This window comes from Siniperca chuatsi, linkage group LG1 (genome assembly GCF_020085105.1).
Source record: "Siniperca chuatsi isolate FFG_IHB_CAS linkage group LG1, ASM2008510v1, whole genome shotgun sequence".
Lineage (NCBI taxonomy): Eukaryota > Metazoa > Chordata > Actinopteri > Centrarchiformes > Sinipercidae > Siniperca > Siniperca chuatsi.
Window position 1 is genome coordinate 21,686,308 of NC_058042.1, and position 18,693 is coordinate 21,705,000.

Here is an 18,693-nt window from a genome sequence, read left to right on the forward strand (position 1 = left end):
CTGCTCTGGTCCTCTCCTCTCTCCTCTCTGTACTCCTCCACTCTGCTCTCTACTCTCTCCTCCCCTTTTCCTCTCCTCTACTCTCCTATTATCTCCTCTCTGCTCTTTGCCTTTCTCTCAAAGAAAAAAACAAAACACTAAACAGTATAATTATATGTATAAATCTTCTGTGTCCTCCCCCAGTTGTCAGATGGGCCCACGTACGCAAGCCGCCCTCTCCTCTTCAGTTTCTTAAGTAGATACAAAGTAAATTTTTCAGTCATTCTTCCCATCAGTCCTTCTTCTTTTGTTCATGCAGAAGCAGCAGAAGGGATGTTGCTCCGACAGTTTTACAGAGTGGAGTTTTCCGATATTCCATTTTAGTTTTTCCAGGTAATTTTCCAGAGAGAGAGACAGAGGTCAGGTCCTCAGGGCAGAAATGTGACATAAAAGACTCCGACAAGTCGGCCAGATCCCTCTCTTCTCTCTCTGCCAAACGTCTGCATCTCTCTCTCTCTCTTTCTCTCTCTCTCTCACTCTCTCTCTCTCTCACTCACACTTCAACAAGAACACACGCACACACAGTCACAATCATGCACATAGTTGTAAATGCAGATTTGCCGGCTCTGCCTCCCTGGTTCCTCTCTCTTTCTTTCATGCAGAAAACTCAACAGCGGGAGGAGAGAGAAAAGAGTAAAGGAAACAGAGAGGGAGTCACAGGAAAGCACAGATGATTTTACATGTGCAATTGATGTTTTCACATGATGTTTTACATTTTACATGCAAAATATTTGAAAATCACAAGTGCTTATAGCATGTGAGAAAAAGAAAGCCAGATACAGAATTGTTACTGTGTTTGGGAATTCACCTTCTTACCGCATGTTCACACACATAGATGGATGATTACACGCCTGCTGTTGTTGTTGTTTGTGCTTGGACCTTATAGGTGTGTGTGTTTGCTTTTATGTGTGTGTGTGTGTGTGTGTGTGTGTGCTTGACTGAATTTTATGGAAGAATGGGAATGATGCTTTAGAGCTAAACCAACAATTTTCTAAAAATAACTTACAGATAACGTTTATGAAACTTTTATGGGCCAACTTGTCATCTTGGCAGGTTATTTTTGTGCTGATATTATGCAACAGGAGAAGCCTGAAAAAACCCTCCTGCTTCTGGTTGGGGTCTGACAGAGTTATCCAGGGCAACAGCTCTCAACAGGTATATGAAAAAAATCACCATGCAAAGGTGTCCTTAAAAGCTTGTAAAGGAGTTATTACATCTAACTAACAGCAACACACCACTTAAAAGTCCAAACAATAAAGTTCTGATACCTGTGCTGTAGATGAACAAGACTAAGAGTCTAGAGTCCACTTAGGCACAGTGGTGCTTTGAGCTAAATGCTAACACTCTTACTTTAGTTTGTTAGCATGCCAACATTTCCTAATTAGCACTGAACACAAACTAATGGAGGATGATGGGAGTGTCGTTTTTCAGGTATTTAGTCATTACAATTCATCTTGAGGGGAACACGAATGTCCGAACCAAATGTCATGGCAATCCATCCGAGTCTTCCCCCTTTTATATCTATTCAAACTCTTGTACTAATCACTGAATCAACAACTAAACACATGCCTCTGTAGAGGTTATTAGAGCAGTCTGTAATGAACTGTTTATACAATATTTAATATTACTCAAAATAATTGTGATACTGGGTGTGCTTTAGTCAATCTGAAATCTCAGCAAATTTTATCCCACGTCTCTCAACAGATTGCATAATTACTGGAGAGAGAACATTACAAGACATTAGGTCAATACCTTCATGGTTATCAAGGTGTTTATTATGCCCGGGGCAGAAGACAAAGGTAGAAAACAAATCTTTCTTTTCTAGCCTCTACACTGTGAGAGGGAACTGTATCACAGAATAAAGAGATATTGATAAGACATAGACATTGTTTCCTGCTTCTTCCTCAGTCCTCTCTTCCTCCTGCTCACTACCATCAGAGCAACCTCACTTCCATTGCTCTCTTCACCTTCATCATCTAAACATTTTAGGTCTTTCTGATATAATGTCCACCCCCATACACAAGAGGTCAGAATACATTTCAAGGCCACCACTAAAGTAAAGTCAACTAAAAGTAAACATCATAGGATATATTTTGTTGTGTTAGACTGTATTTGACTGCAAGGTTGCAACTAATAAACTGGTAACTGAGTATATTTGAAATATACACCTGATTTTGGGAGAGGTGGAGCTCGATGAGCAGGTGGGTGGGACTCTGGAGGAGGAAGGAGTTTTTAGCCTCAGCCAAAGTTAGAGGCTATAGTCACACTAGTGGCTTTATGAGTCTGTACTTGTGATGCTTTGAGATACATGCTAATGTCTGCATGCTAACATCCTCACTGACAATGCTAACATGCTGATGTTTAGCAGATACAATGTTTACCATGTTCACCATCCTAGTTTAGCATGCTAACATTTGCTAATTAGCACTAAACACAAAGCACAGCTGAGTGGTGGGAATGTCATTAGTTTTTCAGGTGTTTGGTCATAAACCAAAGTATTGTATAAAGTGAAATTTTGACCTGATGATGGCGCTGGAGGAAAAGTCAGGGGATTCACTTCAATTCAATTCAATTGTATTTATATAGCGCCAGTTCATAACAGAAGTTATCTCATTGCACTTTTCCTATAGAGCAGGTCTAGACTGTACTCTTTATAATATTAATTACAGAGACCCAACAAATCCCACCATGAGCAAGCATTTGGCGACAGTGGCAAGGAAAAACTTCCTTTAAGAGGCAGAAACCTTGGACAGAACCAGACTCAATGGTGGGCAGCTATCCTCCGCTGTCGTGGGATCACCAAAGTCATTAGGATTCATCTTCTGGGAACCATGAATGTCTGCAGGAAATTTCATGGAAATCCATCCAATAGTTGTTGGGATATTTAAGTCTGGACCAAAGTCGTGGACCAACAGACTGACCAACAAGGATGAGAAGATTATTAATTAGATGGAAGTGAAGAATTTGCTAAGGAAAAAAACATTTAAAAATCAAAATATCACTGACACCATCCCACCTCATCATAAGCTTTACTGATAAATAAAGATAAACACAGATCTAAACCTGGTTCTACATACAGAATACACAACACATGCACCACTTATCATCCATAATGCATCCATTTCTGTACCTCCTGAAATATTAACAGTTAACTCTGTGCACTGTGTTCTGCTATGTTTCCAATGTTGTCAGTCATCTCTGAAATAGCAAGGGACAGGAGTTGTGTGTTTCTGATGCCGGGTGGCAACGCTGGGCCTGCATAACAGTACAGTCTTTGCTCCACTAGTATTTCATTTAATTATTCATGACCAAGGGGTGAAACTTCAGTGTGGGCAGGCTTGTCTCAGTTCAAGTCCATCAGCAAAATAAAACAGTGTCATCAGCTTCATTATGTAAGTAACTGATATTTACTGATAAATGTAAACATGCACTCCAGTTAGAAATATTGAAACTGAGCTACAAATGTCACAAAGTTCTCTGCTTCATGTATTTTCTTTGTTCAATCCACCCAAATTCAGTGGTGAAATGTATGTAAATGTATTTACTCAAGTACTTAAAGAATAATGTTGGCAATATTCTATACTTTTTTTATACTTTTATTATTGTCAGCCCATCCCATGAAAAGACAGACACCAACAACACGTTAGCTAATCTCTCAATATTTTCTGACCTGAAGACGCCTATCTTTAAAGTGGCTATAATTGCTATTTTTTAACAATGTATCAAATGACAATGTTACAACAATGTAACAATGAAAAGGGTCGCTCATAGTGATGAACCTACAGAGAATTATCACCTGAATCTGCAGCTCCCCTCAGCTTTACAGCGCTTTATAACAAGTTTCAGCTCATTGTTTTGCTGTCTGGCCCGTGACTTCACTCTCATCGCTCTCTTAGCGTTGTTTTCAGCTGCAGCAGGCAGCTGTTTTCAGAGAAAAAGTTCTAAAAACCCACTGTACACTACCTGATCAGCACCAAACAGCAGACATACACAGTTAGCGACTAGCTGGTGAACATAGTGGAGCATTCAGCTGCTAAAGACTCAGATATTTCCCACAGGAGGTGGTGGAGACCAAAAACAGAGCTAAAAGAGAGTCAATGTTGGACAGAAATATGACTCCAAATGAATGATAATGTTGATCTGTAACTGCTAGATGTGTAAAAAAGCATCTCTCTGCTAAAAGTTTACAATATCAATTTAAAAGGTCAATGTTGGGTTTACAACTTGTTTCCGTGGCCCACAATTGCAGGTTTGAAAAAGGCTCAGTAATTCCCTAAAACTGCTGGACACAATTTTTTTTATTAAACTTTACTCAATGACTATTTTCAGCTGTGGATTAATACACATTTGGTTCTCTAGTGAGTGTTAACGGCAGCAGGACATTGTGTGTGGGATTAACTCAACAACATCGCCCATGTTCAAGGTATTTAAGAACATGTCAGCCAGTTCAACAGTGTGGCTCATTGATGTGTTTTTTAGTTTTACACAGGAATAAACGTCAGAGAAAGACTTTATCAATTCATTGCTGGCTTTGGTCTTTAATGGAATTTGTTGATAGTAAGAATAATATAGAATGTCACTAACCTTATGCTTATGTACAACTTTAGGTTATGCTTTTACTCTTCTACATTTCAGAGGCCAATGTCGTACTTTTTACCTTACTACATGTAGTTGACAGCTAGTTACTATAGTTACAGTCCAAATTAAGTTTTTACATACAAAACCTATGATGAGCTTAAAAAATCAGATTTTTGTCATAGGTTAAATAAAGTCATTAAAATTATCTCCTCCTGCTGCAACATTACACAGTAAAAAAATCTAATAATATAATATATAATTATATAACACTGACAGTGGCCATTTAGCTGCACAATGAGTACTTTTACTTTACATTTTGAATGGTGGACTTTTACTTAAAATAGAGGAGTATTTTCACAATGCAGTATTGCTACTTTTACTAACTTAAAGGTACCCTATAGAGTTTTTGACCACTAGTAGTGCTATGGAGTAATGTTTCTACGAGCGGGTCCCCATTTTGTTTGTATCATGTGTGCATGAGGGTGCGGCGTGACAGTCCTGCTGCAGGTTTTACAGTATCCTGCTGATCTACTGTCGGTGATGGAATGCAGGATTTAAAAAAAAATGAAAATTGATTTATGAGGAAGTAAATGCATACAACACATTTTTTTAAACTTCAAGGATAAACACAATTCGTTTTGGTGAGAAACACTTAATGTAAACATGTTTGTCTGTATACAAGAAAACTCCACAGCTGCACCTTTAAGTAAGGGATGCAAATACGTTTCCCAACACTGCTCAAATTATAGATCAGTGCTAATGAGAACTATTTTATTTTTTATATCCTGAATATCAATTGTCCAACTGCTAGATGAAGAAACCTAGGAGCATTTTTATTTTCTTTATTTGACAATAGGAAGATACCTGTCTGACCCTGCCTGTGAGTTTTCTTTGATATGGACTCTCTCTTTTACTCTCTGTCTCTCTGTTGCTACAGGCCACCTTTGCTCATTGTAGGTTTTTGGCCAGAACACAGACTCTCATTATTTTTTAGTTCTCTTTGTGTGTGTGTGTTACATAAGACAGCTGTTCATGTGGTGATAATCAAATCATTCCCATGACTGAGTCAAGTGGAACTGAGGGCCTCTCAGACTCATCCTCCATGCACATGTCACTGTCTCTCTCTCTCCATACTCTCTTTCTCTGTCTCCATATGTGTTTATTCTCCTTCTGCCTCTAAACTACTCTCTTCTTCTGCTTTACTGCACTTTTCTTTTAGACCTTATCTCACTCACTAACTCTCTCCACCTGCTCTAAAAACATACACAAATAAAATATTAAAAGAGTCAAATGACTGACCTTTTGACTTAGCTGTTGACATATTAGGTGTTTAAGAATTTAAACCTGCAATAATTATTATAATAATAATGGGCACTTGGGGGCAGCAAAAAAAGGTGTAAACACAACACTCACATATCATCACATTTTGATGATTCGATCAAGTTGATGGCGAACTTTTTAGCAAACAGTTGCTTATTGACACATCCAGTAGTTACGGAACAACATTAACATTCATTTGGAGTCGTAAGAGTGGTACAGTATTATATTCATGTTACATGCATCCTCTTAGCATTGTATTTATAGTGAGATGGAAACTTTCTTTTTATAGTTTATCCTTGCAATCAGTCATGTAACCCTTTAACTAACTCCTGCGTGGCGACATTATTTTTATATTTTATCATTTAGAATTTGTTGGCATCTAAAATTTAAAAAACTGTATTTTACATTATAGACTGTTATCTGTGATTAGTACACTTTCATTGAAGATTTTAATTTGGAGCCATGATTTCAAGTTGTGTAAAAATTAAAAACTTGGAAATCATTTTTGGGGATGAGTGGTTCATCTGTGACACATTTGATTTTAATCAAGTGTAAAATAATGAATTAGCATTAGTTATCACCATTTATATCAGCACAGTCCCACTGCATTAATTCCATTACTACCACTGTGGCACTCTGCTACAGAAGGTTGAGTTCAGCTGACTTTGTCGACTCAGTTTCGCAGCTGTGTGTGTTGCTGTCAGCCACTTGCAGAGCCACTCAGTGTGGTTACATAATGATGTTTCTCCTGTGGACCCAAAGCCAGCAGAGGGTGAAGAAGGACTTAATGAGGTCTATTGGTGCGCACTGACAACTCCACACTGAACTTCACTGACTCTGTGGCTGGACACCAACAGAAACCAGTGAATAAAATCCTTATAATGTTTTTCTTGTTTCAAATTATATTTTCCTTGAATGTCTTTGAAATTGTGTCTGATGTTTTGATATATTTAACAAAATATAAACTATATTTTACTAAATAATAAGAATATTGTCAAATATTCGATGCACCGGACAAAACAAGACAGTTTATGCTTGTAATGTAGTGAAATACACTGAATGTTAGCTCTCAAACATGTAATTTCTCCTCATTGTAGGCAACTTTTAAAAATGACTGCATCGTGATGTAGTGTATGCACTACACACAAAATATCGTACTTGAAAATAACAGCAAACATCTGTCTGCTGTTGTAACTGATAAATGTGGGATGGTGTAATTATGTACAAAGGCTAAAGTTTTCAATTTCAGATTATCAGCAGTCACATAAAATCCAGACGAGCCTGAGCCTCACTTGTTAACATACTGCAGATTTAATAAAGCTTAGTTCTTGTCTAAAGCTGAAGTTCACCCCTTATGTAGTGCTGCAGGAGATTGTGCGCTCAAAGTTTACAGTGTTACAGTGAGTCACTTGTCTTTAGCCAGCCAATAGCCAGTTTGTTTATTTTTAATGTCTTTAATTTGATTTAAGAAACCCTGATTCACAGAGTGCCACATAGAGGCCAAAGTGAGTACAAACAGCAGGTTACAGACTACAAGCTGATCAGACACACAATCAGAGTTAAAGAGGGTATAAACTCAGTTAGCACAGCAGCAGAAGGCTGCAGAAAATAAAAAGTAAAACAAAACAAGAGAGAAACTTCAACACCCCTACACAGTTGAGGAAGGTAGTCCAGTCTATTTGCACATTTTCCACAAATTCAAAAAAACATCAGTTAATACAGGACTTAAAAACAGACAAATTAATAGAATACAAGAGCACAAAACAGCAGGCGTAACAAAACGACTAGTGACCTTGTCTACTTACAAACTCAACCGCAAAGAATTATCTCAGATGTTATATTGCCTTTCAAAACAGTATCAGCATGTATCCGATATCTTTAACATCTTTAATATTTGACATCACACAAAACAAACCCAGAGGAGACCAACTGATTATCCAAGATGACACAGCAAGCAAAGCTGCTCCAAACCTTTGGATAGTCACACACGCATAAATTAAGAAATAAATACACTTTTTTTGTTAATATCCACTCAAAGTTAGAAAACAAACTGGATGCATAGGACAAAAGAGTAAAAACGAGGCAGAAGACACCAAAAAGTCAACCAACAACATAAATAAAAAGCTTTTACACACTATATCCTTGTAAAGTTTTCATGGCGGATGTTTATAAAGGGAAACTTTTTGAGGCAACAGAGATGGACAATATTGCTGTAAGTGAGGCGGGGACTGGAGAATGACACTTAAAGATCTGTCTGGCAGGGTAAAAGAACAAAAAATACAATGTGCAAATACTGTTTATTATTGCTGACAAACTGCCACTCTGTGTTGCCTCAAAATATTGACATCTTCAAAATCCTCTACACCGAAAAGGAAGGCAGGAACAGCTGACTCGATGGAGTAAGAGTTCAAGGTGTAGAAGGAAATGTTCATCAATACAGCTTTTCATACCTGTGTCACCTACATTATTTTGCGCTCAGACTACTTGGCCTTGGCTGATTTTGCACACGAAAGAAAAAAGCTAATACATCTATCCTAAGACCTCCATCAAAACATCATCCAAAAGAACTGACAGATTTTAAAAGACTAAAAGATGACTTGTGTTAAGGCCAGAAGTTACGGGTTAACTCCAAAAGTTGCAGCATCAAGAGCCCTAAGCTGAAGATATTTGCATGTTATTATAACGTAACTAAATGTTAAGTATGTTTACGCCTCTACACTCAAGACGTGCACACACACACGCACACACAACATTGTTACAGTGACACAGACTCAACCCAGAACAACATATCCTGAGATCTTCTATCTACAGAAGTAAACTGACTCTAGACCAGAGATGCTGACAAAAAAATTCTTGTCCGAGTGTTCCGACACAGTCCGTGTTGCTGTACGTCATCTGCCATCTACTGTTAATGATGTGCTTAATGTCACGATGAAAAGATGACATGCTACAGATAAGACAGCCATGAAGCAGAGTCTCTTGAAAGCCATCAGTCACAACCTTCTGAAAAAAAATACACCTTCAACATATACATATCTTGTAAGTTAAGAAAAAACACATGTTACCTCAACTTCAGCTCATTCAATGGCCTTGGTTGACCGGACTTGGCAAAGTGTGTCTCAATCTGAATACTTAAAACTGTTGTAACAGATACGGAGCTGTGGGAGTCTAGACAGCAGAGTAGATAAGAACCTTCATATTTATATATATTTATATTTTATTGCTTTATTAATATTATTTTATTATTTGCTTCTAAACAGTCTTTGTCCTCTGAACGTTATAAATTATTACAGCAGAGGACCCAGATTCAGCTTCATAACACACTGTCTTCACTGCTTAAGAAGCCAGGGTGTGGTCCTTCCTCCTGACTCCTTCAGTGTACAGTACATATTGTGCAGGTGCAAACAGCTGCACTAGTCATGCTACCTTTTCTATCTGAAATCATGAACCAGAAAAAAAAGATGAGATCTGACTCCTATTGGTGGGTTCAGATGATGTTACTCAGACCCAAATCCCTACTGGAAGATTCAGATGATGTATTATTAGTGCTGGTTAATATTAACATATTAAGGCATGATGAGTGAAACGCAGTTCAGGGTTGTCCTGTTTGATTTGGGTATTTTAATCCACATTAGGCATGTGGGGGGAGTTTGTTTAGGTGACAAAAAGCTGCTTTTCGTATTTGGTTACTCTGCAGGAGGAAAATATCCTTATCTGGACGTCTCTGTAAAAGACTCCGATATTATTTCAGTTCATCCTATTAACAGCTATTTGTTGCCATAGAGCTGCAGGTCGAGGCGGACCCACACTTCCCCTGTAGGAACCTCATGCAGCAGAAGACGACGCGTTACTGGTCCCTTGTTTTCAAATTCTTTCTTTATGGTTGCCACGGGAACCTCTGTCCGACCCAGAAAGTCTAGTAAAAGAGAAGAAATAGAAAGGAACATTTTGATTGGGTTATAAAAAAGAGCTCAGAATAATAATGGGCAAACACTGGCAAAAAAATATGAAAAATGACCCCATCCTCCGTATGATAGTTGACACAAAGGTGAGAATTAGGGACTTTTATGGTGTATTAATGATAAAAATTCACAACACAGAATGAATTAAGATTTTTTTGATTTTTTTTCACAATTTATAATTTAGGTCAAGAACTAGAACACCATGTTAATTTAAGCAGCCACACAAAATAATTGTAGCCTCTTGCAATGTAGAAATCTGAGCAGGTCATTTTACTTTACAGAGAAATCAGTGGGAGTTATGGGCGGAGAAGATGTGAAAAGGAGAGAAGAAAAGGGAAGAAATTAGCAGGTAACCGACCATCAGGTGAAAACTGGTCTCTTTCAAAGATGGTGATGCAGAGGACGTCCTGGTAAAGGTCTTTGATGTGAAACTGACATGTGAAGTTCCACTTGGGGTTCACAGTGTCGTTGAGCGTTCTGGACGTGAAGATCTGAGCTCCCATGGTTACTTCACAGTAGGGGTTACTTTTACCTGCAGGACGACATGAAGAAGACAGGTGAGTAGAGGGACAGGTGAGCAGGAAGGAAGAAGGGAGAAGAGAGCCACAGAAAGGTTTCTGACTGAAAGTGAACTGATGAAAAAAGGGATGACAGAGCACCATAATTAAATGTGTCTTAATCTCGGCTTCATTAGGTATCCATGTAGCAGTGCATGTACCATGCAGCAGGGATTCTACCACAATATTTTTAAGTTCATGGTGTGTTTCTTAGTCCACTGAACTGCAAGAACATCCTGTAACATGAGTGTATCCATGCTCACCATTGGGTTTGCCCGGCTTGAGTTCAGTGGCCTCCAAGATGGTGACAAGGAGTCTGCCGATTCCACTAGCCTTCACAGATCGTGCTGCAAACAGACAGACGGGTTAATCCAGAGATCACCTCATTGGTTGCCATCAGTGCGGCCGTGTGAGTGCAGAGACAAACCTTGATAGGCCTTTTCCCTTTTCTTCTTTTCTGTCTCAATGAATTCTTCAGAAGCAGCCTTGATCTTTTGAACCCACGCTGTCCTGAAAACACAAACACACACCCACAGTAATCGTAAAAGCCCACCAAACACACCAAATCTGTCTGTGTGTATGTGTGTGTATGCGTGTGTGCATGCAGCTACCGTTCATTGATGTTGTCAGTCCTCAGTATATAAACTCTATCGATGTGCGAGATGTGGAAGATGGGCTCGTCGCTGGAAGGATCCGGCAGCTTCACCAGAACTTCATTTAGAAGCACAGGCTACAGAAAATAAAAGGTTATACATTTTGAAACACGGCATTAAAAGTGACAAATGACAATGAAAATGCACATTTTATACATATTTTAAAAATAAAACACGAAGTGTCATGCTGCCTCAAAAGAAGACATTAAAACTTGTGTGTGTGCATGCGTGTGTGTGTGTCTTACCGGCTTGTACATCTTGAGCTGTGCATTGTTCTTGTTGCTGAACAGTTTATCAGGCCCAGACGAGGTGAACTGTTTAGCCGCATGAGTCAGAAGCAGAAAGTCGTTGAAGAGGAAAGCCCACAGTTCCTTGTTGCTCTTTACCTTGTACATCTGAAAAGAAACATACATACATATATACATATATACATATATCACTTCACGTATCATGTATCATATTATTTATAATCACTTCAATGATAATTAAACAGTATTTACACGGATAACAAAAACATATGTACTTGCTATTTTCACTTCTGTAAATTATTTCAGCTGCTCAGTAATGATGGTGGTACTACAGTTGACTGTTCAGCACAAGACATTTAATCCTCAAGCCAAAAAGCAAATGTCTACGTTTATACAACCATATTATTCATGGTGATGTATCATCACCGCCTGAGATCCTTCTGTTGGGTTTCTGCTCAGATGAACCAGCTCACTGATCTCTGCTGTGAAGGTTTCACTCTGAGGTCTGAGGCTTGTAACATGTAACCACGACATCCCGGGAACTGACCCGGTAGTGTTTCACATTTCCTCTCCCTGTACTCCCCGGCCTGTCTGCTCTCTTTAACATTTTAGATTTTAAAATATTCATTCAGTGAGGTGAAAAAAATTGTAATTTTTCTAGAATATTAAGACCCACCAGTTCATTCTCTCTGGTCTCCACAGTTTCAGACTCATTGCAGTTTTACTCACCTTGCCACTGTGGAGCAGTTTCCTGGGGCCCAAACAGTTGGTAAGAGAGTTAAAGACCATGTTCTGTTGAAAGAGGGTCACTTTAGAAAGATCTTTAGAAAGATATTAAATTGTTATTTATATGAGTAATACTCATGAGCTAATACTAATTGAATCTATAAATAATTAACTTGATTCATACTAAATTGAGAGTTAATTAGTAAGCTTAATACCTCTGCAGCGCCATCACACTGTACGTGGTTCTGAATCCATTCCAGTCTGTCAGAGTTCTCCTTTTCTCTCACGCCCTCGTTTACCTGTATAACACAATTATTGAGTAGAGAAACATTATTCAAGTCGAAAGACGAGATCAGATGAGAGAATCAGTGAAGAAACAAACCTGTTGACAAAGTTCTTCTGCCCTCTCCAGAGCCTCTTTCAGAGGACCTCGGTCAGTGTGGCCCTCTGCGGTGCACTCCAGGATCTAAACACACACAAGTATAATACACAGACAAGTTAATTACATCCACAAAGGCAAAACATTCTTTTATTCCTAATTACACACAGTAAGGTCAGTATTTGAACCACTAATGAGGAGTTCAAACACGGACAGGTTCATGAACATGATGGCCTACGTTTTTGATGTGCAGCGGGTAGCGTGTGATCCTCTGCATGGGTTTCAGCAGGAAGCTGGACAGCGGCATGCCTTTACACCTGTAGTCTGTGGCAATTTTCTGATGGGAATAAAAGACAATGTTGTTTCCACCTCCATGTGTGTGACTGTAGAGTATGTGGTTTCTAAAATACTACATGAGAATGATTTTAGGCCAATTTAAACAGAGGTGGTGACCACAGCACAGTATTTCTCATTCAAAATGAAAAGGAAACAAACAACTGATGGAGTACATGAAATAAAACTGGAACAAGAAAAGCAGATATTAAAAATAATAAATGATTTTGCACAGTGTAGCCAAAACCCTGGTTTACATACATCTAAATGCGGCTTGTAGTAATTTATCACAAACTCCTTAAAATAAGATAATTTACATATTTTTTTCTATCTTTACAAAGACCTACGGACACTGTAGGGACATCATATTTTTTCACATAAAAAAAATAAATAAATCACACCAAGACACACCCACTCCGCCTCTTCCTGTCCTGCTTCTGTCACTCTGTTTGTTTATTACCTATCTTTACTTCCTTTCCTTGCTCACTCCTTCCTCACTCTCCTACCTTGAGGAAATTCTTGAAGTCTGGCTCGCTGTCGATGCGAGTCTGGAGCAGTGCGGCCCCATTGATCTGGCAGGAGCAGAAGCGGATGTAGGGCTGCAAATGGGACAGCTCCGTAGCCAGGATATCTCCAATCTGCTGCACCGGCATGTTCTCCCCGCCAATCTTCTTACGAACACGTAGTGCCCTGCACACACATAAATGCGCATGTGTAAACACAAGAAGCTCTGTATTTTTGTACAGGCCGAATCTACATATACACAACATTAAAATAGCTGCACTTATATAACATTTTATCACTCTATCAGTCTGACTATCCCTTCTAGATCAAATTCACTCTGTCCATGTGATATTTACTTGAGGAATTTAGTGTTGCAGGCCAGTAGTTCTTTCCAGTTGACAAAGATCATGACCATCTCTGCATCTTTCACACGGCCCGACTCTGACATAGGCTTATGGAAAACCTACACATACACACACACACAAAAAAAAAAAAACGGATTTACACACACTGTCAGGTTTGTGATCAGGAATCATGCAGACTCCCTGACACATCCCAATCCCAATCACATCTCATAAAATAAAATGTAATTGTACTTGGTCGATTTACTGTATACTGTTTATGTTTATACATGAGTTATTCAGCAGGACACGTGTCCATTACCTCCAGCACTGTCTGCAAGTCTTCCACGTATCTTTCCTCAGTCTCTATCAGCTCATGGATGTAACCCTGTCTCTTCTTCTCCTGGGGGCTCATTGAGTCCAGGCTGTTCAAGTCTGCACACCCTGCAGAAGAGGAGGAACACACAAGAGGAGGTTTGTATTTTGTGCCACAAAATTCAACCAGTGCGGCTGCATCAACAAAACCAAGCCATTACTTAAAACCACAGCAACACTTTAGCACTGACTTTACTGCCGCCTGCTGGACATTTGGACAAACAAAAAAAAACATGGTGCTGCTGTTGACCCTTTCTCAAGTCTATGTACTGAAGCTTTCAGAAAGGAGATGACAAAGGAGAAGAAGAGGGATGGAAATGGAAACATGAAAGACTATAGTCTAGATCAGCATGAGCATGAACACACACACACACACACACACACACACACACACACTTACCTGATACAGGGTGCCCATTAGCCCATTCTGAGGGTCCCATACTAGTTGACTGGTGCTCCCTCATTGACCCTTCTCTTCCTTCACCCTCATCGTCTGTCTCATCCCAAAGGTTTAGAAAGTGAAAACTGCTCTGAAAAGTCATCGCTATGACTCTGATTCTGTCTCTCTCAGTATTTTATTTAGTTGTTTGTCTTCTGTTGCGTTTGCTCAAAGTCTGACTTGTACTCTGTCGCTCCTGTCTTGTTTGTCTCTTTCTCCTTCTGTTCCGTTATCTTGTCGTTGCTGGTATCAGACTAAAAACTTCTCCTAAACCAAATCTGTTTGTATCAAAACATAAAGGGGGATTCTTTCTTTCTTTCTCACCCTTTGACGCATGTTCAGAGTGGAAAAGGCTTAGTTTTGCCACTGAATAAGCCTGAAAAATTGGGAATTTTTTTTAGAGAATGTCCAGATCAGATACCTTATATTATCACAGTTGAGGCAAAAAAGAGGGAGGATTTGGAGGAAGACACATGGATGTTTGACTCTGCATCGAGCTGAGCGCAAGTTATTAAAACAGTTGAAAAGGTTGTTCACATACTGTATATCTGTCCATCTTAATCATGTATATAGTGTCGACAATATAATCATTGCATACACACACACACACACACACACACACACACATACCCTGTAGAGGTGAAGACTGATCTTTCATTTAACAATAATAAAACACTTTACTGTCATCTAAAACCAATCTTAATTTTTTTTTGTTTTATTTCAGAATCAGAAAATATATTAAGACATCTTCAAAAATAGTTACACCATCTTGTACCACAAATGTTCTAAATATATTGTCAAATCTGTTGTGCTAACAGCTTTCTGTCATTTTTACTGCAGACTTTCACAAATCTGAGGGAAGTTAGTGGTAAACTGAGTCACTTCTGAATTAAATGAAAGAAAAAAGTGGCTAGCACTTTAGCAGCAATTTGCTTTCCTTGCATTAGGGTTCGTCATTACAGTGAATTTGATGGTGTTGCACTAAAGACAACCCAACTGTATTACAGCATCTTTCACTTAACTCCAGTCTGATGTCGGTGTACCTCAGTATTCATCAGACTGGGCTCCGGAGTTACAGTACCTCATGTGAAGTTGCATAGATTAGATTTGTTATCACCCCTGAAGGCAATGTTTATGTTTGTCTCAGGCTTTGAAACAGTTAGCCATATGGTGAAGAGTTGCTTCATCTCACTTCAAAACAGTTCCTTCTGTCAGTGATAAAAGGTGACCCAAGGCTTTTAAATGCAGAGGACAAACTGTACACTTCTGCTTGTACCATTCTGGGACCAAATTAAGACAGAAGGTTTTCAAAGGCATAAATTCAAAGGCCCACTGCAAAATGGTTCTAGTTAACAGTTCACATAAGGTGAAAGCAAAGGGTAGGAAGTTTAATGCTACATCTCCAAACATCTGTTTAGTAGAGATCGACAGTTTTTTTTCATTTTTAGCTTACACACTACTCAAGTTTCTATCTAAATCCTGAACATATCTATTATTTTATTCGTTCCTGAACATATTTCTTTGATCAATTTAAAAAGTCAAACTGCCACTTCATGCCTTGTTTCAAGCATTTTTTAAGACAAGTGCAGGGCTGGAATTTGGATCATCCATTATTTCTCAAAATACCCACAGGCTTGAGGGTTAGTACGATAATAATTCAGTATAAAGAACAAGGGTTAGAAAGTGACAGATCATGCCTGAATATAGACACTTCTCTGAGAAAAGATAGTGGGCTCTGTGTGAAATGAACTCTCAAAATTGGAGAGTAAAAATGGAAAAAAGAAAGTATAAGAAATAGGAGGAAAAAGAAAGAGGGTGATGCGACGAGAATAAAAGGGAAAAATAAGTGTCTTGTGAACAGAAACAAAAGAAAGGAAAAGGGACAGGCCACAGAGAGACCCACTATCCCTCTGCTTCAGATGCATTTTCTCAATCAATCAATCACATGATGATTTAGCATCATCAGTTCACAATCAAAACAAGGACCGAGGAAATCACAAAAGGCATTGAGGATTTGACAAGTCGCAGAGTCAGCACTGAGAGCCATAAGAAAGTTGTTTCAGGTCCTGATTCATTCACAGGCAACACAGGACCTGTTTTCATTGTTTCATTGCACACACGCACACACACAGTAATATTAGCTCATTGGGAGAAGTTAGTAGATAGGGAGTCCAGACATTCCGCTCCTTCAGAGCGGTGCGTAATAGTGGGTCTCTCTGAAGTCAGGAGTAGGAGAGGAAGAGGAGGTGGAGGAGGAAGAGGACTTTCTACCACCCTAGAAGGAGAAAGAGACAGAAGCCGAGGAATGGCGAGAGAGAGAGGGAAGGAGAAATACAGATCGGGGAAAAACAGGGAAAAAGGTGAAATAGTCAGTGAGAAGAAAGAATATATAGATGAAGAGATGGGTGAATGAAAAAATATCAGTGATGGTAGATGGGGGTTGCATAGATGAACAAAGGATAAGTATTAGTTAGTCACAGTGGCTTGAAGCAACATGAAAGAAGAGCATGTCTGTGTTTTAAACATGCATATTTCCTGTCATGAACAGTCATGATATGATGTTTAAGGGATTTACTTACACTGCTGGCTGGGGTCACAATCCGCTGTGGTCAGCTTAACGTAATTGGTGGGGAACAGACCCGTGGCCCCATTGATCTCTCCTTTCCACCAATCAGGGTTGTTCTTGTCTAAAACGTTGATCAGCTGACCTTTGGAGAAGCTCATCTCGTCCCCGTTGGCAGCTGCGTAGTCGTATATGGCTATCACCTGACAGACTGAGACAGAAGAGGACAGTGTGTGTGATTTACTGTTTACATTATTATTTTACCACACCATTAATTTATGTATGTTGTGTACTTTGTTACTCTTCACCTCTGGCCTTTACCTGACGTGCAGAAGTGAGTGAGTGTGTGTGTTACCTGGTTGGGGTGCTGGTGTAGACCTGCCGCTGTTGGATCCCAATATTTTGACATGAGAAGCAGGGAACCAGCCCTTCTGACGCTTTTTACCACGAGCCTACATTCAGAACACACAAACGAACGTGGATAGTGAGGTTTTAATCAGACATCAGGGATGCTGACCAACAATGATCTCCAAATCCTTGAACACGCAGTCCTCCCCCGGTGCAGTGAGCAGAAAAAACATATTTCTACAACACACAATTGTTTATTTCTCAGACTTGCCGCCAATTTCTATTTTTCTCCTGTGAATTGCTGGATTATTTGACCTCAAAATTATTACTATGAGGGAGGAGGGGTGTTCCACAAGCCAAAACCCTGCCACCTCCCCTAGTAATATTTCTATTAAGTAAGTAAGTAAGAAAGTTAGTTAAATTAATTTAGTATAGCACCTTTCACAGAGCAAAGTCACAACAGCTAAATTATTAAAAATACGACCATAAAAAGAGTACAATTATTAAAAATACAACCATAAAAACAGTAAAAGAAAAAAAAAACATAGGCAATAGCACCATAAGAAACTGAAATATCAAAAAATAAAAACAAAAGCAGCAACAGACCTTAAAAACACACAAGATTACAAATACCAGACAACATGATGCGAGACAAAGGCTCGTTTGAATAGGAGAGTCCTCAGCTGCTTTTTAAAGGCGTCAACCGCAGAACATAAGTCTATATGAAGAGTGTTCTACAGTGTCGGAGCCACCATTTCAAAAGGTACGATTACCTTTTGTTTTCAGTCAAGCGCGAGGGACAACCAGTAAGCCCTGGTCGGAGCTGACCTAGTGGTTATATAAGGGTGAGGCAGGTCAGAGATGTACTCAGGTGCCTGACCATGCAGGGCTCTATATGTGAAAACAAGAATATCAAAATGAATCCTGAACCTGATAGGATGAATTGACTGAGGGAACAAGTCTCAATTTACTAGGAGCCACATTATCCAAAACAGCAGAGCAATGTGTATTAAAGGAGTGGACCAGACAAATAACGTCAGTGTGGGAAGACAGCACAGTGTGTGGGACCAGACGTGCTGAATAAAATTAAAGGATTCAGTGACATTAAGAAAATCAGCAGCAAAGCTGCAAGAAATGTCATCAAAGTGAATATTAAAATCACCAACCATAAAAACTCTGTCCAAACTAACGATAGAGGATATAAAAATCACTGAATTCAGACATAAAAGAGCTATTAGAAGCAGGGAGTCTGTAAATTAAAATGCAATAACATGGATTTGAATGACCAACCTTGGTCATTTGTAGTTCAAAGGGAGGAGAAAACCCCA

At 39.1% G+C, this 18,693-nt stretch overlaps 1 protein-coding gene across 4 annotated transcripts in view; it reads right to left on the reverse strand.

Annotated features, from left to right (window-relative positions):
* Nucleotides 1-7,375: 7,375 nt before the first annotated feature.
* Nucleotides 7,376-18,693, reverse strand: part of itsn2b (intersectin 2b) — a 40,316-nt gene continuing 28,998 nt past the window's right edge. For all 4 annotated transcript variants that reach the window (XM_044193058.1, XM_044193049.1, XM_044193034.1 and 1 more), the window contains 15 exons: nucleotides 17,373-17,469; nucleotides 17,034-17,228; nucleotides 13,963-14,084; nucleotides 13,656-13,762; nucleotides 13,302-13,485; nucleotides 12,701-12,799; nucleotides 12,466-12,549; nucleotides 12,299-12,382; nucleotides 12,087-12,149; nucleotides 11,355-11,504; nucleotides 11,068-11,186; nucleotides 10,884-10,966; nucleotides 10,720-10,803; nucleotides 10,258-10,431; nucleotides 7,376-9,853 (listed from right to left, as the gene is read on the reverse strand). In XM_044193058.1, coding sequence (XP_044048993.1) covers nucleotides 9,705-9,853; nucleotides 10,258-10,431; nucleotides 10,720-10,803; nucleotides 10,884-10,966; nucleotides 11,068-11,186; nucleotides 11,355-11,504; nucleotides 12,087-12,149; nucleotides 12,299-12,382; nucleotides 12,466-12,549; nucleotides 12,701-12,799; nucleotides 13,302-13,485; nucleotides 13,656-13,762; nucleotides 13,963-14,084; nucleotides 17,034-17,228; nucleotides 17,373-17,469 — 1,794 coding nt within the window. In that variant the 3' untranslated portion in view covers nucleotides 7,376-9,704. The remainder of the gene's footprint in view (nucleotides 9,854-10,257; nucleotides 10,432-10,719; nucleotides 10,804-10,883; nucleotides 10,967-11,067; nucleotides 11,187-11,354; nucleotides 11,505-12,086; nucleotides 12,150-12,298; nucleotides 12,383-12,465; nucleotides 12,550-12,700; nucleotides 12,800-13,301; nucleotides 13,486-13,655; nucleotides 13,763-13,962; nucleotides 14,085-17,033; nucleotides 17,229-17,372; nucleotides 17,470-18,693) is intronic.